We start from the raw sequence: 19,725 nt of genomic DNA on the forward strand, positions 1-19,725 counted from the left end.
TTCGAACAAGCAACTTTTGTTATGAGAGTGTCTATCTTTGTAATTTACTAAATATGCTATAAAATAATACTTAGCTTTACTTTACGCACACACGCACACAGACATAGATAGATAGATAGATAGATAGATAGATAGATAGATAGATAGATAGATAGATAGATAGATAGATAGATAGATAGATAGATAGATAGATAGATAGATAGATAGTGTGGATTGTTGTCAGTTTAACTCAACACAAAGTTAGACCAAATGCCAAAACAACATGTCAGATGATGAAAACTAGAGTCTTTACTTTTCAACTATGTGAAACTTCTTTTTTTTACTAAGTGAAGCGTTCCCTTTAAGTCAATCGCTACCCAATGCGCAGGCGCACAAGGGTCTCTGTGATTGGTCGACTGTTTGGACGAATGTTAAAGCGGCGTAAATAACACCAGTTTCCCCACCGCCGACATGTTAACCAGCTAATATAGTTGCGTGTAAAAGTGCATTTTCTCCTGTGTATGGGAACCATACAAATGCGATGTCTTTCCTGGGTATACTTTCGGGTTTTTTAAGGATCTAACGCTGGTGCGCAAACTACTACACTCTCATTGGTAAAACTAAGAGCAGCGGCCAGCTTTGGCTACCTTGCTAACCATCCGATCATGTCATTTTCTTGCAGCTGACAACTTCTAAACGTGTTTATAACGCTTTACCAGTTTCTCCACGTGTGAAGGGGTTAAAATGGACAGCGTTGTGACGGGAGGCAATGTGAAAGGTAACTTGGGTCGATCTGTCAGTCTTACGTTGCAACCCATTTAAAGACAAGTATAGATAATGACGATTGTATGTGTATGTGTGTGTTTGTGTGTGTACACTCGTCAAACAGTGCTAGCCAAAGCTATTCACTCACTGTCAAGAATAGGTGATGAGCTGTACTTGGAGCCTCAGGAAGATGGGGTAAGCCGTTACAGCACATTATACAAGTGCTCTTCTTTTCCACACATATTGTCTTACCTGCTATTGGTTCAGCCACTGCATTGTTTCATAACAAAGAATTAATGATTTTTGCCATTCTTCTCTGCTTTATCTTCTAGCTTGGTCTTAGATCTGTGAACGCCTCTCGATCCGCGTATGCATGCTTCCTTTTCGCCCCTCTGTTCTTCAGCAGGTACACTCATTAAACCTTCCATTTATGCCACGGGACCGACCAAGTGAAACAGTGAGCATCACCATTATGTGTTTTACATTGGAATGCTATCACGTGTGATCCTCTTAACACTCTTTCCTTCTTCTGCAGGTACACCATTCCTCATGGGCAAGCCCTCCGCTGTAAGATGGTCATTAAGGTAGCGAGAGATGGAGAAAGAAAATGAGGAATGGGGGGAGGGGGTTTCCTCATTCATCCTGTCTCTGTCTCATACATACTGCTTTTCATTTCTTTTCTTTTTTTCCAATGTCTCTCCCTCCTTCATTGTCTCCCTTTCCTTCATCTGTGTGCGAGTCAGAGTGTGCAAACAGTGTTCAGATCGCTGGCCTCCCTGGAAAAGACAGTAGACAAATGTCACATACAGCTCGATGAGGAAAAGAGTCGCATCACCTTCACTCTGCACTGTAAACATGGTATGGGAAGTCCATGTGGGGTTTTGGTAGTTTAGATTGCCTCCAACGAAACTATAACTGAAAAAGGCTACATAATACTAAGTGTATGACTACAGTCTTAAGTTGACACACTGTTTCTGTGCATCTGTGTGTCTTCTGCAGGGTTGCTGAAAACACACAACCTGCGTTTCCAGGATAGCGAGAGCCTGCAGGCTGTATTTGATAAGGACAGCTGTTCCAATGTACTCCGAGCCCAACCTAGGTCTCAAAAAACTTTCTCTCCTTTGTTATCAACAAATAATGTTTGCTTTTTTTCCCCCCCTTTCCTCTCTCAGACAGTATCAAGTCAAGGCAATTTTATCTGTATAGTCCTAAATCACAATTTTGTCTTACAGTTACTCTTTAGAAAAGACTCCACAGAAAAATCCTCATCAGGAATAAAAATCATAGAATAACAGTGGGAGGATCCTTCTTCCAGGATAGATAGGTGTCGAGTGGACACATTAGACAAACAGTAACAGATTAACAGTAACTGCTCAATAGAAAAAGGGTTGAAGGCAAAGGAAATCGTGCAAAAAAAAAATGTAAGTAATAGCAAAACAACTGAAAACATAACAATTATATACTTTAAAAGGGAAACAATGCAAAGCATAAAGAGTGAACTGTCAGGGATCCTCCTCAGTAACACGTTCGACATCCTCCACAGACGCCGCCACAGAGCAGGTACAGCCCCAAGCATCAACAACAGTTTAGTACTACAAAACCCTGGAGAAAGGATAGAGGTCTCGTACACATAGGAAGAAAACTTAGGCTCAGGACTCACACAGATGGAGAGAAAAGTGCAGTGTGAGATTAATGCCTCATACATATCACAGCTAACACAAATGGTGCAAAATTAATCGTGAACGAAAGCAAAACAAGCAGCAACAGAAGTCATCAGGACGCTGAAGGCATGGGTCAGTGGGGGTCACAAAACACAACAGAGACCCAAGGCCCTCATCCCACAATCACCACAGTCTATACAGTTATCTGTACTTAATATTACTCTGGCCTTTGCTGCATCGTTGCTCTTATGCATGATCTGTTTATGCTCTTTTCCTTTGTCGTTTTCGCTCTTCTAATTTACACCATGTTCCCTCCATTAGGTTGCTGGTGGAAACTGTGTTGCACTTTCCTCCATCTTTGGAAGAAGTGACTCTGTCTGTGAACAATGAATACATTTGGTTTAGGAACCATGTGGGGGAAGAGGCAGGTGAATAGGTTCCCTTTTTATTAAGTTATTGAAGTTTTACGTATGTAGGGAGGAAATCCTCTTTTCTTTTTTTTAATGAATAAATCTGAGTAGGACTTGGTGAACTGTTGCTTTCCAACATCAGAATCCACTATCTCCACCAGCATTCAGACTTTCTTTTCCAGGCAATCCGTATCAGTACTTCCAAAAAAGAAGTTCATTAATTTTGAAATGTTCAATTGAAATTATGCATGTATGTGGAATAACTAAAATATACTTTTAAATTTAAAAGCTGCCATGTCATTTTCTGTAAAGCTGTGCTATGTTTGTTGATTGTTTTGACACTGTCAGTAACTGAGCAAATGGGGAAAACTTGTAGAGTGACAAGTTTTGTTAATATTAAGCTGTGGGAAAAATAATTTTAATCTCTTTATCCCCACTTCTTCTCTTTCTTCCTCCCTCTCCAGAGCAATCCAAGACCATGGCGACAGAGATGTGTCTGTCTTCCGATGAGTTCGACCACTTTGCTGTCAGAGCTGAAAAAAGCATCACCTTCTGTTTGAAGGAGCTTCGGGTGAGACGGGGGAAGCAAAGATGGAGGGAGGAAAGTGTGTGGGGGGAGAGAGAGAAAGAGAGAGTGTATGTGTGTGAGAGAGAGAGATTCTGTTTAAGCATTAATGAAAGGCAAGAAGAGAAATATTGACTGTTTGCAAAAAATTTTCCAAGTCCCACTTATCTTAGTCACTGCTGCTATGTCTGACAAACTTTAAAAGATGAGCTCTACTGTTATTGGTTAGTTTAAACTTCATTGTCAAATCCATCCATCCATTATCCAAGCCGCTTATCCCAATTGGGGTTGCGGGGATGCTGGAGCCTATCCCAGCAGTCATTGGGCGGCAGGTGGGGAGACGACCTGGCTAGGCCGCCAGTCCATCACACGGCCGACACATTCACACCTAGGGACAATTTAGTGCGGCCGATTCACCTGACCTACATGTCTTTGTACTGTGAGAGGAAACCGGAGCACCCAGATGAAACCCACGCAGACATGGGGAGAACATGCAGACTCCACACAGGACGACCCGGGACGACCCCCAATTTCAAACCCAGGACCTCCCTACTGTGAGGTGACCGTGCTAACCACTGCGCCACCGTGCTGCCTTCATTATCAAATCAACATGTTAAATAGACTGAGCTGACTGTGGCTAACTAGCCTTTGAGCGGATGTACATATGCCTGCTGGTGAAAATTTTTTTATTAAGTTAAAACTGGTCTTCTACAAAGTTGAACCCATGAAGGGACTTCTGAAGGTTGGGTTTAGGTTAAAGAGGTTTATTTGTTCGTCCGTCGCAATGATGAGGACCATCTAGTCATCCTGTGATGGATGACTGATGACTTGCGCAATGATTAAAGTGAGGAAGAGTTGTGCATCATCAACCCCACTCTCGTCCGAGACCACCTACTACCAGTGGCAAGACGACTGGCAATGGAGACGGATGCAGATTTTGCCTCAGGGTTTCTTCCCGAAGCCTTCCCCGTAGACGAGTATACCCGCAAGGCAGCAGAGGTTATACATCAGAGTTTGCCTTCTCCTAGATGAACTGCCCGACAGGCTAACGAGCTTCATCTACCCGGGTTTGAAATCAGAGTTGTCCTTCTATTAGATGAACTGCCCGACAGGCTGACGAGCTTCTTCTACCTGGGTTTGAAATCAGAGTTGTCCTTCTCCTAGATTGGCTGCCAACCAAGGCTAACGAGTCCAATCGACCCACCCATTTATACCGCCGAGAACCCGGTCGCCCCCGCAGCAGACTTGGGGAAACAGGAGATACCACGAGAAGGTGCTGCTTCGGACACATTTGCGTAGGAGCGGCCATATGCTAAGGTCCTGATGGACCCATGGCGATCACTACACCAGGAAGCAAGAGGCCACCGCACCGCTTCGCATTCCTTTTGGCGAGTAGGACATCTGGCCCAATATTCGCCACCTCCTTAGGTTAAAGAGGTACTAAACACTTCAATGTGTTTTTTCAGCTGTAAACTGAATGGTATGACTGTGCTGTGATGAATCGCATCAATGATGGTGTTAATATTGACATTTCTTACCAAATTTATAAAAATCCACCATTTCATGGGTTGAAAATGACTGAACACACCATCTAATGTTTTAAATCAGCCCTGAACTTTGCAAGGTCAATGCTGACGTAGAGTCCACCAGTTGGGACTTATCTATGTAATGACATTTATAAAAAAAAAGAAGAATGTTAACGCCCTCAAATCAGTGGTGGGTGACCCACCTCCACCAGCCCCCACCCTTGAGTGTGAGTCTGTGAAACCGCCCTCATTTTCAAATATAAGCTGATCGAGACTCCTCATCCACAGGAGTTTACTCACTAACCTCGTGCCTTTATTACATTTTCTCAACCTTTTGGATTTCTGTCAATGTACAGTTGTAGTTATATTGTTCCATCATTTTCAAATTTGGTGCAGAGGTTCAGTCTTGTGCTTTTGACGGCTGTAGAAGCACTACCAGACAACTGAGTCGGTTGGCTGGGTCCGCGCCACGGCTGGGGGAAGCAGTCGTCTGCCTCTCTCCGCCGCCGGAAAGCCACGGCCTGTCTGTGGTGCATCCGTGTTGTGGTAGTCAGGGCATCTGCGTGGGGTGGTGTCTGACGTCATGCTGGAAGGGGGGCTGGTGGAGGGGACTAGGTACTGCGGTGTGCCGCAGCAAGCTGGCAAGTCGCCGGGCCTTTCTTGCGTATCTCCACAGCTACTCCTGCCCATGCGCCTGCCTCACCCAACCGCCCCCCCCCCCCCCCACCCAGGCCCCTTGCCCACTTTTTAGCATTTTTCAAAATTATACAGTGGGTGGAGTAAGGCTCAGACCAGGGGGAGAAGTTATAACATTTTTTTCTCCCCCAATTGTATTCGGCCAATTACCCCACTCTTCCGAGTCGTCCCGGTCGCTGCTCCACCCCCTCTGTCGATCCGGGGAGGGCTGCAGACTACCACATGCCTTCTCCGATACATGTGGAGTTGCCAGCCCCTTCTTTTAACCTGACAGTGAGGAGTTTTGCCAGGAGAACATAGCGCGTGGGAGGATCACACTATTCCCCCAGTTCACCCTCTCCCCCCCCCGAACAGGCGCCCTGACTGACCAGAGGAGGCGCTAGTGCAGCGACCAGGACACATACCCACATCCGGCTTCCCACCCACAGACACGGCCAATTGTGTCTGTAGGGACGCCCGACCAAGCCGGAGGTAACACGGGGGATTGAGAAGTTACAATTTAAGGGAAAAGAATAAAAACTGCACAGCCCCCCGCCTCCCCCCAGTCAGTCAGGATAACATGAATTTTTTTTACAGTTTTTCCCACCACACTTTTCCACATTTCTTTTAGATATGTCTTGACTAATCCATCATTGTTTATCGTATGTTGCATTAAGCTGCTGTGTGTTCATGGAGTGTCAGAGCTCAGTATTGGAGGACGCAGTGATTGGTGGATCGCTGCATCAGTTACTGATTTCCAAACACCAAGTGGATGGAGGGAGAGAACTCCATACACTGTGGTTAAAACATTTTCTTATCGCTTAAACTGACATGTTCATTAATGAGGGCTGCTCACCATCATACGTTGTTGTCTTTTCTCAAAGGGTTTACTGGTGTTTGCAGAGTCCACAGGTCTCCCCATCTCGATGTACTTTGATGAGCCAGGCAGGTAGGGAAATCCGCACTCACATGCAGGTGTAATGATGTGTACAGACAGTACTTCAAACACATGGTGTGATGTGTCTGTTGTTTACATGCATCTGTCTGTATGGTAGTCCTGTGATCCTGTCAGTAACAGACAGCGTTCTGGAGGTGAACTTCGTGCTGGCCACACTATCTGATGAGTCCAGCCTCCATAACAAGCGTACCCAAAGGTAACTAGCCTTCATAGCAGACAACATGAGTGAGAGGGTATAAAAAAGTCTAGTATAATGCTCGGGTGCTGTGACATTCTCTGAAATTATAACCTTAAATGTATGATTTTTTTTTTTTACTAAACATCATGTCAGTTTAAGATTTTCCAAACCGGTTTTCAAACTTGGCCTTGAAATGTCAAGTGTTTTTAGTTTGTTGATGTCAAAAATCTCTTAGTGGAAAATAAGAGAATCTGTTGGGGATTTGCCTCCAGAATTGCTTTCTTTGTATGTTTTAGGCTCGAGGTGAGGAAACCGAAGTTGGAGAGACATTTTTCAGATCCTCGTTTTAATCGTTTTCCCCCGTAAACAGCCCAGATGCTCTCCTCTCCCCTACAGAGTGAGTACGCTATCATGCACTACAGATGATGACTTGATGAATGATGATATGGACTCCTACCTCATCGCCATGGATACAAGCACAGTACCGCAACCCTCAGCTACAGATCCGTCAACACCAACCTTGTCTAGTGATGCGCATTCACACCAGTCTCCATCAGCCAATCACACGACTAGGCCAGACAGTGAAGAAGAGACAGATGAGCAAGTCAACCCAGACAGCCTAGCAGGACCACCAAATAAAAAGGTATAGTTCGGTTTTCAAACCAACTATCTATTAAATTCTCATTACAGTTCTCATTACCAACTAGTTGAAAGTGTCACAGGCATCAGTTTTTAATATTGTGTTCCCAAAGGTTTTCTATTATGACCTGCCATGTTCTTAAATCACAGAAAGTTGAATCAGTTCATCCGGACACAACGTTTATTGAGAGAAACGTCTCATCACTCATCTAAGTGACCTCTTCAGTCTCAACTGACTGCAGGTTCAGGGATGGTCGTTCCCTCTTCACGTAGATGGCCTCTTTGCCTCCCTGTTCAAACCAGCGTTCCTCCCTAGCAAGGATGTGCACGTCCTCATCCTTGAAAGAGTGGCCACTGGCCTGTAGATGGGTGTAGACTGCAGAGTCCTGGCCTCATGCGTTAACGCTTCTGTTGTGGTATCCTCTCGGCCATTGTCTGTTTGGTTTCCCCGATGTACAAGTCACAGCGATTCTCCCGGCATCTGTACATCTGTTACCATCTTACAATGCTGTGATTGCAGCTATTCCCCAATCCTCTGGGGGTACCTGCAGTCACTTGAGACTGAAGTGGTCAGAAATCAGAATCAGAAACACTTTATTTGTCGTTTAATTTCATGCACTTGAGCACATGAAATGAAACGAAACATTGTTTCCCCCAACCCACAGCAGTGCAACACAAAGACAAAACACACACCCAAAAACTACAAGAACTACAAGAACACATGTATCCAAACTAACACATATATCCAAACTAAACAAAAAAAAAAAAAAAAAACACTGTCCAGGAGAACGAACGCCAGCCAGGATGACTGTCGGAACTGCCGGTCTGCATGAGCTAACAGCTTAGCCTGCCCTGCTTCTGCGTCCTGTCAGACCGCCTTCAGTGTTTCCTCTTCGGATGCAGCTCCGGTCAGGGCTGTGGTCCTTTGGGCCCACAGAATGCAGCAGACCAAGCTCCCTCAGCCGATCCAACGCTAGATCTCCCAGCCAGACACCTTCAACACACCTCCCCGCACTTCACACGACGACACTAAAAACACAGTCAAGGTTAGGCGAGGCCACCGCCAGACTGCCGCTGGTGTTATCAGAACTGTCGGTCTGCATGTGCTCGCAGTTAGCTTAGCCCACCCCGCGTCCTGTCAGACTGCCCTCAGTGTTACCTCTTCGGGCACAGCTCCAGGCAGGGCCGTGGTCCCTGGGCCCACACGATGCAGCAGACCAAGTTCTCCCGGCTGATCCAGCGCCAGCTCTCCCAGCCATCAAACAAAGACAAACTTAGACGCAGACATGGACAAAGACACTGCATGGACGGTACTGGGTGAGGCCACCGCAAATGGGAATTTGCACCGCCATCTTCCCTCTTCTGATAAGTCACTTATCAGAAGTGATAAGTCTGTCACTCCTGTCACTTAAGTGATGAAACGTTTCTCTCAGTAAACGTGTCCAGATGAACTGATTCAACTTTCTGTGATTTCCTTGTCTGGATTATTGAGCATCTATAAAGACAATCTTCTTAAATGTTTTGTGTGCTCTTAGAAAGTCTTCACTTTCTATCCCTTTGCAGAAACACATTATATTAGTGATTCTGTCATCCAAAGTCCCCAAAAAGCGATGGGAAACCTGTAGAAAAGGTTTGCCGCCTAATATGATGATTGCTTAAGTGGAAAATGGCTGAATACCATTTTTCACAGAAACTGCTTGTTTAAGATTTAAATTTAATAATTTTTCTCATTTCTTTTCTCTCTTTCCTTTATCTTTTTCATGGTCATCAGTTCCGCTCCCTGTTCTTCGGCTCGGTGTTTTCCACCTCTTCTCAGGTGACCAATCAGATGGTGACGGGTCGGGAAGTGCTAGCCAGTGACAGTGATGATGACACTCAAGCAGAGTTGCCTTGACTGTGGACTTATCAGTGTTGGAAAAAAGGGACTGAGCTAAATGTTTTGGTTTTTTTTTTGTGTGCGCGCGTGTGTGTATGTTTGTGCGTGTGTTTTTATGTCAGGGCCTCTGAAATCCCTACAAGCACAGAAATTAATTCTTCAAATGCTAGGTCCTCATTTATTACCAGCCTTTTTTTTTTCTCCCCAATTGTATCAAGCCAATTACCCCACTCTTCCAAGCCTTCCCCGGTTGTTGCTCCACCCCCTCTGCCGATCCAGGGAGGGCTGCAGACTACCACATGCCTCCTCCGATACATGTGGAGTCGCCAGCCGCTTCTTTTCACCTGACAGTGAGGAATTTCGCCAGGGGGACGTAGCGCGTGGGAGGATCATGCTATCCCCCCCCCCCCCCGAAGAGGCACCCCGACCGACCAGAGGAGGTGCTAGTGCAGCGACCAGGACACATACCCACATCCGGCTTCCCACCCACAGACACGGCCAATTGTGTCTGTAGGGACGCCTGACCAAGCCGGAGGTAACAGGATTCGAACTGGCGATCCCCATTGGTAGGCAATGGAATAGACCGCTATGCTACCTGGATGCCCCTCTTCTCAAACTTTACTGACCCGCACATGCGTTTTGCTGTAAATCTATCTAAAGGACAGACAAAATCAGTAACAAGGATTGCTGTTTGTCGGGTACTGGGGACTCCTTTTAACCGTAAAGATGACCACGTCGGACTTGGAATTCTGTGATCAGAAGGAGAAAATGGACTCTAAAAAGAAAAAAGGATTTTCTGTTTCCTCTAGCACTGAACCTAGCCTGCATTTTTACAGTGTACAGCCAATAAAACACATTTTCAGGTTTTTGAAAATAGAATTGTTTTATTTACATTCACATACAAACGCATTCAGTTACAGGCAGTATTTGTTTATTAGAAGTAGGAATCAGCATAAGAAGAAGAGTGACTTTCAAAGTCGAGTGTCTGTGAGCCACTAGAGTCTTCCTGGGCTCCTTGGACCTGAAAACTTTTCCCCTTCATCAGGGGTTTCCTCCTTTCTTGTGCCCTCTCTTTCTCCTGCTCCTTCTCTCTCTTTTTTCTCAACTTTTCCTCCTCTTTCTCCTTCCTCTCTCGCTCCCTCCGTCTCTTCCTCCTCTCCCTGGAGCTCAGTTTCTCCTCCCCTGCTTCCTCCACCGTGCGCTCCTTCCCTACTCCGTCACTAAAGTCCTGAATCAGGATTTTGGGGACCTGGATTTTGGGCTGCTCTTTTCTTAGTCTGCGGAAGAGACCAAAGCGTTTGGGGGCTCCTGTCAGCCTCTGCTCTTGCTTTGCCTCCCTCTGTGGCGCCGCGGTCCCTTCAGTGCCACCGGTCTCTTCTTCGGAGGCCGGCGGGGTGCTTTCCAGGACGGGCTGAGACGAGGACGCTTCAGAATGGGTGGCGTCAAGTAGAGTTTGGCTGGAGGTTAGAGACGCAGGATCAGGTTGTGATTCAGACTGTTCAGGTTGTTCAGGCTGCTCTGTGTGTGCAGAGGCGGATATTGATTGCTGAGGGGGGGCAGTGAACAGATCCTCAGAGAGCTTCCGAGTGAACTTGGACTTGTGGGAACTAGATGACTTACGGACACGGAAATCGCCGGAAAACGAGCTTGTGCGGTGCCCGGCAGGGTTACATGGCTCAACAAGTTCTTTGAAGAGGTGAGACTCCTCGCCGTTTTGCTGTTGTGGGTTACTCGTGTTACTTGGACGGTCCATCGCACGTTGCTCATCCTTACACATTGGTTGAGGGATATTTGATGAGTCAATTTGGCAAGGAGAAGCTATACAAGAATCCTCTGGTTCTGTGGCTTTCTCTTCAACTATTTCCAGTCCCTGTTTTTCCTCCACAGGATCAATGCTGACCTCGCTCCGCGGCCGTTCGTCTCCAGGCTGCTCTGGGTTCACAGTTTGTAAAGTCTCGTCACTGGAGCTCAGCATTGCCGGCTCTGTTTGAGTCTCAACCTCCCCGAGAAGTGTCTCGTGTTCTGCGGCCTCCGGGTCGGTCTGAGTTTCTTCATCTGTCGTGATATGGTTGCTTGTTTCCTGGTTTACCTCCATATGTGTGCATTCAGCAAGCTCCGCTCCTCCGTCTGTCTGTGCCTGTTCAGGTCCCTCTTTTTCAATTTCAATCTCTGAGCATTCAGCCGATGCGTGATCTGAGTGTACTGTTGACTCTAATGCGTGTGTTTCTTCCTTTGTGCAAACAGTTATCTCTGTCTTTGTTTCTGTACTTGTGTTATCGACCGAGTCGGGGGGATCTCCCTTTTGGAGGATGTTTTCAGCTGGTGATAACATTTCATCCTCTCTCTTTGTCTCTTTAAGTGAGGATGCATCTCCGCATAAATCGGAGTCTTTCTGTGCCTCTGTCACAGGTCCCTCCTGTATCTGAAAGTTTTCTTCCGCCTCCTCCTGCATCTCTGACAGTTCACTGGTTTCCGTCTCTGTCTGGACCTGAGACTCATTTATTTTTGTTTGCTCTGCTGGCTCAGTATTTCTTACTTTCACTTCTATTTGATCTCCCTGTGAGCCTTTGTCTGCCTCCAATGATGCATTTGGTTCTTGTTGCATGTTCGACTCTAGTGCTGAATCTGGGTCTTTGATCGTTTGACTTTTGTCATCTCCGTCAGTCTGTGAGCTCAGATCTGTCTCAGTCTGTGTTTGTGTCTCGGTATCACTCTCGTTTCTTATCTCTGTGTGTGCGTGCACCTCTACCCGCTGCGCATTGTCGAGCTCCGCCACCAACTCTGGTTTCATGTCCGCCTGAGTCAAAGTTTCCTGACTTGAGTCGACTGTTACTCGTGTCTCTACCTCTGACTTGAACTCCGTTTCAGCCCTTTCAGCGTCAGCCTGGCTTTCCGCAGTGGCAACCATATTGTCACTTTCTGCTGCCAGGGTTACCATCTCGTTCAGTGATTCTGCCAAGTCTCTGCTTTCGCCTTCCCGCTCCTGGTTCTCCCCGCTGGGACTCTGCAGTTCTTGTTCTCGGGCCTGTGACTGAGCATCGCAGTCCAGCTCCTCTACCTGGACCTCAGTGCAAGATATGGGAAGGGAGGTCCGTTTAACGTGCTGGACAATATTTCCGGTGGACTGGGTTTCAGCTCTACCTTGGGTCGGTTCTGTTTCCACTGCCGTGTCTCCTTTATCACAGCAGTGTTCTCTCTGCTTTGACGGCGCTTCGTCTGAGCTTTTGCTTGCCTCTGTCTCTCCAGGCCGGCTGGGCTGTTCTATCTCCACCTGTTCTTTGGGATTTTCCCTCTCTCCATCTCCACTGTGGTTGTCTGACATCGGTTGTGGTTCTTTGAGATGTTCTCCCTGTTCGGTTCGTCCTGTTACGTTTGTCTCTCTCTGGTGCTCCTCCGAAGCCTTTTCCTCTTTCTCGTCAACAGGCTGCACCCTCTTTGGCCTGCTCCCGACCCAGGTTTCCCTCGCCGTGTCCCATGGTCCCATGGAAAAATTCCTCCCCAGTTTACCTCTGCCCTCCCAGTCATCCACGTTGGCCTTTCCCCCCGTCCTCCACCTCTTGCGGAGGAGAGAAGGAGAGAGGGAGAGATTGGAGGCGGAGCGAGTGAGGGGGACAGACAGGTTACTTGTCTCTCTCTCCTTCCTGTCACGCGCTCCCTCTCGCTCCAAAACTTGGGCCGAAGCGGTCCGATATCCATGGCAACGACCTGTGGGGTCAAAAGTAGACGAGGGTCGCTCCTTCCTCCACTTGTCAAGCTGCTTTTCCATCTGCTTCTTCAGATCTCTATCAGACAGCGGCACAGAGCACACCTGAGATCGTGCCAAAGTTTAAAAAAAAAAAAAGCTAATGTCAATATAATGTCATATTATAATTTGTACATGATTACACTTAACGTGCACGCTTAACGATACATAATTGAGGTATGTGCACCAACCGTGGTCTATAAGATATATGGCAAAATTAATCCTATCCAATTGCAACATTTTTAATTGACATCATAATCCTCAATGGGTAGAAAAATTGGAAAAAAATATATTTTTGCTGCATCCCCACCACTATTCTCTCTTAGCCTTTCCCTCATATTCGGTCACTTGGTATTACCCATGCCGTTTCATTTGAGATAGGATTTCACAGGCGTGCCATGAACAGAAATGCAAAGTAAATTGTGCTCCGTCACCCTTATCATGCTCAAATCAAATCATTTGATAAAAGTTGAAGTGACATTGTTCGTAATATGTGATGCTCGCTACTCAACTGAAAATGTGCCGTCAATACTAAGCCTGCTTCCAGTTACGCTCTTGATACGGTGATCCCGTATCCATCCATCAATTATCCAAAACACTTATCCTGCTCTCAGGGTCACAGGGATGCTGGAGCCTATCCCAGCAGTCATTTGGCGGCAGGCGGGGAGACACCTTGAACACGGCGCCAGGCCATCACAGGGCCGACACACATACATATTCACACCTAGGGACAATTAGGACGGCCAATTGACCTGATCTGCATGTCTTTGGACTGTGGGAGGAAACTGGAGCACCCGGAGGAAACCCACGCAGACACGGGGAGAACATGCAAACTCCACATAGAGGACGACCCGGGATGACCCCCCCCCCCAAGGTTGGACTACCCCGGGGCTCGAATCCAGGACCTTCTTACTGTGAGGCGACTGCGCTAACCACTGTGCCACCGTGCTGCCCTGATCCCGTATCGTCATGTTCAAAACCAACTCCCTCAACAGTTGAACTTTGCATCTATGACACTAGGTTTCCCTATTTTCTAGTAAGTTCTATGGAGCAGGAGGTAACATGTTAATTCTAACCTCAGTTATGAAGGAATCATCCTCGTCTTTCACCTCCTCCTTGATGGCCCTAAGCTTCTCCAGGGTCTCCACCTGACCCTGGCACTGCTGCCTCTTCTCGGCCCGGCCCAGCACCCTTCGCACCAGCACCACCGCCACCTGGAACAGCACCCGCGCCCCTGGGAGACACAATGGAAGGAGAAATGGCCGAAATGAGCATGCAGAACGAGGGACGCCTTTACACAGCAGAGCGATGGGATACAGGGAACGGCAGAGAAAACATCTTGCATGTAAGAGAATTTTCTCATTCCATGACAATCAGTTCAATATTTCATAGCAAAAAATGAGACCATAACCGAATTAAATCAAACCTTTTGTAAGTAAAAACTGTAAGGAAATGTAATGATGTCATAGTTCATGCTTACAAAGGTGATTTTTGATGTTGTTATGGTCTTGTGATTCCATTAGTTCTTACATATTTTGTTGTAGCGTTCCTCAACAGATTAACTTCACTAAGAGGATTAAGTCAAACTTGAGTTGTTTTCAATTTAGCAACAAAAAAGGACTTTTATTTTGGCACCCCAGCCGACCAGAGGAGGTGCTAGTGCAGCGATGGGGACACATACCCACACCCGACCTCCCAACCGCAGACACAGCCAATCGTGTCTTTAGGGACACTTGGCCAAGCCGGAGGTAACATAGGGATTCGAACCACCGATCCCCATATGGGGAGGCAACGGAATAGACCGCCACACCACCCGGACGCCCCCAAAAGACTTTTTTTAAATTATAACTCATCTTTTGCTGCCTCACTTTAAGGTAATATTGTTGTTGTTTGTGTATTAGTCTTTCCCGTCTTTCCCGTGAGTAGGACATACCGTAGCAGAAGAAGAGGTCCCACACCCGGAGCAAGGTGTTGAAGGGCAGGTGGCGTGTGAACAGACACATCAGCCAGTCGGTGGCAAACATGAGTGGTTGCACCCCGTAGCGCTCCAAGTGTCTGTGGGCGGCCGGACATGACCTTTTCAGAACCCAGGTCAGCATGCCTGCATCGAACAGAACTCCTTCCTATGTGCACACACACACACACACAGACACAAGGCTCGAGTGGTTTGAGTCAGTGATACTAACTCATGTGCCATAGAAAATCTTGCTACCCCAACAACACCACTACAGGGGATTTTAACTAATTTGTACCTCTTTCTGGTTTAAGGTGTGCTAATTCCTGAAATCAACCTGTAGTGTGGTCTTGAGTCTGGGGGGAGGAGGAAAACCCCTGCAAACACGTGGCTCTTATAGTTGAGTACCACCAGTTTAAGGACAATGTGTGCAGATGTTAAACACGTTCATATTCCCCATAAAGAAGAAACCTCTTGCCACCTTTTGGCACCACTGATTCTTAAATACTCTATCCCGACCCTTAACTCTTACCATCTCTATCATCTGGTTGTACGCTACAGGGGTTGCTATTTGTAGCACTAATGTTCAGGATGTGCTCACAAGCCGTTGGGTAATGAGTTCTTTCCAGTTCTTACACGGTCGTAATGTGTGTGTTGAACGAGCGGAATGAAGGGGGTAAGGGGTTGGTGAGGTAAGTGGGCATGCAGGAACATAGTCTTACCAGCAGAGGGCTGTAGTATCCGGGCAAGTATTGTTCGCTGATCTGCACAAGGCACCAGAAGGCCTCCTAGCAAAGTCAAATACGGAGAGAGGAGCCGCAGGACAGATGCCATAACGTCAATATCAGAGGCTACAGTAGTTCGAATAGATATTCATGAGCCGTTGGAGAGAATAAAAGAGAACTTTGTTGTTTATCAGGTATTACGTATCACACATCGTAAAAATAAATTGCCCTTGGCCTCATTGGGATACAGACGTCAGTGTTCTGTATCTTGTGCAGATTGAGGGTAAGAAAAACACATGTTTGGATATGCCATCTAAGCTTTCTGAAGGCAGGACAGGTTCTGTATATTCAGAAGTAGGAGTAGTTACCATCTGGAGCCAAGTAGGCCAATTTCCTGTTAGATGTGAGATTTTCCTCCACTCACTCACATCCATAAAGAAGTAAATGGTTGTAAATTAAATCTATGAGTCAAATTCATTGGTTTGGTCAGAAGGTTTCGTGGGATGGCTCAGTGGATGTATTTATAAATCGATTAGTACCTCAGTAGGCATGTTCATCAGAAGCACGGCAGCCACGGGCCCCTGCGCCTGGCAGTAGCCTTCCTCTGGTTGATACTGGGTGTAGGCCTTCAGCACCCGAAACAATCCACGCTGCCTACGCACACAGAAATGACAATAATGATTTACACACAACATGCCAAAAAGATATACAATCAATTTTAGATAAAAAAAACAACCTTTATACCAGAGAGTTGGTCAATGTTAATAAGCTTATCGAGCTAAAATTAGCAAATTGACTTATCTGGGTAACTGTCCCCTTTCTGTACGCTCTGGATCAATGCATATAAGAGCATGGACAAGGGGGGATAAACAGCAGCTAAGGGATTGAGGGAATGGAGAGGAATAGACCTATTTTCTGTTGCTACTCCTCCATCAGCAGAAGCCACAAAAGGCAGAAAGACTGTTTACCCGTGTCCGTCCCGAGAGAGGAACATCTCGTGGAAAGGGAACTGCCGGTCCAGATCTCTCTCAATCACGTCCACCCAGTTCTGCAGCGCGGACTCCGAGTCGAGTTTCTGACACACGAGGAGACATTTTACTAATAAAGGGCCGTAACACTGCCACCAAATATAACCTTAAAACACTCTCAAATGTGAACATTAAAAAGCTTATTTTCACAAAGACTCAAACATGGATGGAATTGTGTATACTTGTGCATGCTCATCACGTGGCATAGCTACTCTGCTACTACATCTGTATTCATGTGCATGATGGCAATAATGGTTTGCATTTCTTTACCATCGTCTATCCCTGTACAGAAGCTACCTGGTAGAGGTTATTGCTGCATTTCATCCTTTCAGTGGCTCCACACAGCAGTGGCCAGCACTTGGCTTTGAGCGAGGCTGGGATGCCCCTCTGACACTGTTCTTTGACCTGAGGGACATGGGTTAGGGAGGTTTTTAGTCAGCCCATAGCAGCTCCAGCAGAAATGGTAATGCCTTAATGATACTTCCCTGCTGATGGTTCCTCTAACTCTAGTTAGAGTAACTCTAGTTAATGGTCACACCATATTTGCATATCAAACTGGTCATTGGTTTCAGTTGTTATGCAACTGTGTTGTTTATAAGGAGTGGAGATACCTGCAGTCAGTTTAGACTCAAGATGTCACTTAGGTGAGTGATGAAACGTGTATGTCAATAAACGCTGTATCCAGATGAATGGATCCAACCTTCTTTGACTGCTGATGGTTCGTTATTAGTCATGATCATTAACTCTATTGGATGTGATCAAATCCAAAAGTTGATTTATGGTACCATGTAATGATTATAGGTAACCAAGACCACCCATGGTGAGACCAAGTCTTCAGAGGGTGGAGTTCATGTCAAGTCTGAAACCGAAACTCATTGAGTCCGGGTCTAGTCCAAGGCTATTAGGTGGCAAGTCAAACTCAAGTCCATTGGGGCCAAAACTTATGTCAAGACTGACACCAGAAGAGTGTGAGGTAACACACCGCTTGCGGTCGTCTACCATTGATGTCAAAATCAAAATTTCGCTATATTGTGACAAACATTTAGGCCTTTTTTTCTCCTTTACTAAGGAAGCAATATTTCAGATTACAGTTTTTCAATCTTTCAGACAAATTAATAACATTAACAAAAGAAATGCATTCGATTAGATATCACTTTAATGATCTCTCTCTCTCTCTCTCTCTCTCTCTCTCTCTCTCTCTCTCAAATTCAGACACTCAGGACATACTTTGCTTGTCTTCTTCAGTAAGACGCGATCCCATTGGCTGATAATGCTGATCCACTTGGCCTCCCTCTGCCTGACCAGCTCAGGAGGTGGGCCCAGACTGCTGACACAAAACAGTACACACAAATACACAATTATAGGTTAACATTCAATAATTTGAAAAAAAATCTGCAGTGATCAGAAAATTTGGTTGTCTGCTTAGACATTTGTGAGCCTGTGCTGTGGTAAGTCCATTTAAATGGAGACCTTTTGCACACTAGCTGTGCATTGCTGACTTGCATTCACGTATTTAAATGTGTTGTCATCACAAGGGGAGACAGCACCACAAACAAGACAGGAAACAGGAAAACCGCACAACGGCAGCACATATGTCTCCACGGCAACAGGCCCAGGATGTAATGAATAAGGAGTGTGAAGATGGCAGGTGATTGTTTTTGCTGGGCTGGTCATATCCTGATTTTACATTGTTTTATTAGGCTTAAATGGCAGCGCGGTGCACTTTCTATTTATGTTTATTTTTCTGCAAAGGACCAATATTTTTACAACACACCTCTGCCTGCCATTTTAATTGACCAACAATCCAACAATGCCATAACAGAAAGAGACTGAAAACCAACAGAAAAACGTCTTTTCTGCTCACGGTACAAAGCACAAACCTTGCATTACTCACCCAGCTGTGGATCCATTCATCAAAATGAAGCCAAACCGATCTGTCTCAATGGCCAGCGGTCCAAAACTGACCTCTGACCCTGCATCAGAACCAGAGCTGTCCTCCTCCACGTGGTTAGCCTGGCCCAGACTGGATGGATTCAACATCTTAGGAGGAGGACACGAAGGGAAGATTGTTCCTCGTCATTACAAAATAGGACCGTTTCCAAAATGTTGACTGCCTTAACCGTTGGACACGATGCTTTTCTGACTGAAACCTGTCTTTTTTCAACATTGCTATTGATATGTTCAAACCTATGTCTTAAACTGCTGCAAGTTAAAGTGTTTACCACCTCAACCAGCATTTTGAATCAACTTTCTCACCGTCGGTTAGGAACAGCACGAAATGATCAAAACTATCAAATTAAGATTAAATACCTTTTTAAATGTCCCTCCAGCTTGGTCTCTGTTTGGCTTGCTAGAGCCGTCGGGTTTTAGATCCTAAAGTGATGGGAGAGGCTAACTGAAACTTCCTCTCTCTTGTCTCTCTCTCTCTCTCTCTCTCTCTCTCTCTCTCTCTCTCTCTCTCTCTCTCTCTCTCTCTCTCTCTCTCTCTCTCTCTCTCTCTCTCTCTCTCTCTCTCTCACTCAGCAAGCTGTGACTCAAAACTATTGCCCTTTTTATAGGAACTTATACAGCAACAAAGAGGACTATTTTTTAAACAAGTGAAATGACTCATCTATGTTAAAGAGATGCTCCAATACTCAATCATTGCTAATAGGGTGAACTAGATTTCAGTGTGTGGGGTAAATACTGTCTGCTTCTTCTGTGGCTCTCGCCCCGAGATGACAATTCGTCTCTTTTGGCATTGGCCCCTCTCCAATTGACTGTGGAAGGATGTTTCCAGATTTGTCAAAGATTGTATTTACTCTGATTTTGATTTGTATTGGAAGGATGTACCGTTTGATAACGGGGGGGGGGTTCTTTAACGTAATTATTGCCCGAGCAAAATGTCATAAGAGTTTGAACAACTGTACATTAATAGCACATTCCAATTATGTAAATACTGTGGAAATTTGTTAACATTTTAATCGGATTTAATTTAAAATGGCATATATCTGTGTCATTGTGGGACGGTGGGTGACAAGGCCCACCCTGGTGCCAATCGGCTT

General features: G+C 45.9%; 2 protein-coding genes across 2 annotated transcripts; one reads left to right on the plus strand and one right to left on the minus strand.

Annotated features, from left to right (window-relative positions):
* The first annotated feature begins 428 nt into the window (after positions 1 to 428).
* On the plus strand, positions 429 to 10,077 carry rad9a (RAD9 checkpoint clamp component A). The gene is made up of 13 exons (XM_056291655.1): positions 429 to 567; positions 662 to 757; positions 869 to 939; positions 1,077 to 1,150; positions 1,280 to 1,328; positions 1,488 to 1,602; positions 1,744 to 1,843; positions 2,727 to 2,833; positions 3,280 to 3,386; positions 6,466 to 6,530; positions 6,637 to 6,735; positions 7,114 to 7,360; positions 9,128 to 10,077. The coding sequence occupies exons 2-13, from the start codon at positions 724 to 726 to the stop codon at positions 9,248 to 9,250; spliced, it is 1,191 nt and encodes a 396-aa protein (XP_056147630.1). The 5' UTR covers positions 429 to 567; positions 662 to 723; the 3' UTR covers positions 9,251 to 10,077.
* A 56-nt stretch (positions 10,078 to 10,133) lies between these two features.
* On the minus strand, positions 10,134 to 19,034 carry tbc1d10c (TBC1 domain family, member 10C). The gene is made up of 10 exons (XM_056290817.1): positions 18,992 to 19,034; positions 18,576 to 18,721; positions 17,909 to 18,005; positions 16,979 to 17,086; positions 16,622 to 16,728; positions 16,193 to 16,307; positions 15,651 to 15,716; positions 14,908 to 15,097; positions 14,051 to 14,208; positions 10,134 to 13,040 (listed from the first exon to the last, which is right to left on the minus strand). The coding sequence occupies exons 2-10, from the start codon at positions 18,719 to 18,721 to the stop codon at positions 10,167 to 10,169; spliced, it is 3,861 nt and encodes a 1,286-aa protein (XP_056146792.1). The 5' UTR covers positions 18,992 to 19,034; the 3' UTR covers positions 10,134 to 10,166.
* Positions 19,035 to 19,725: the final 691 nt, after the last annotated feature.

The sequence above is a fragment of the Lampris incognitus genome, chromosome 1, assembly GCF_029633865.1.
Source record: "Lampris incognitus isolate fLamInc1 chromosome 1, fLamInc1.hap2, whole genome shotgun sequence".
NCBI lineage: Eukaryota > Metazoa > Chordata > Actinopteri > Lampriformes > Lampridae > Lampris > Lampris incognitus.

Coding starts and splice junctions, on each gene's coding strand:
- rad9a (XM_056291655.1), top strand. CDS start 724: ATGGACAGCGTTGTGACGGGAGGCAATGTGAAAG. Junction 6,531..6,636: donor TACTTTGATGAGCCAGGCAG/GTAGGGAAATCC, acceptor TCTGTATGGTAG/TCCTGTGATCCTGTCAGTAA. Junction 6,736..7,113: donor CATAACAAGCGTACCCAAAG/GTAACTAGCCTT, acceptor TCTCCCCTACAG/AGTGAGTACGCTATCATGCA.
- tbc1d10c (XM_056290817.1), bottom strand. CDS start 18,721: ATGTTGAATCCATCCAGTCTGGGCCAGGCTAACCACGTGGAGGAGGAC. Junction 16,729..16,978: donor GCAGCAATAACCTCTACCAG/GTAGCTTCTGTA, acceptor CTCGTGTGTCAG/AAACTCGACTCGGAGTCCGC. Junction 16,308..16,621: donor CTCTCTCGGGACGGACACGG/GTAAACAGTCTT, acceptor CTGTGTGCGTAG/GCAGCGTGGATTGTTTCGGG.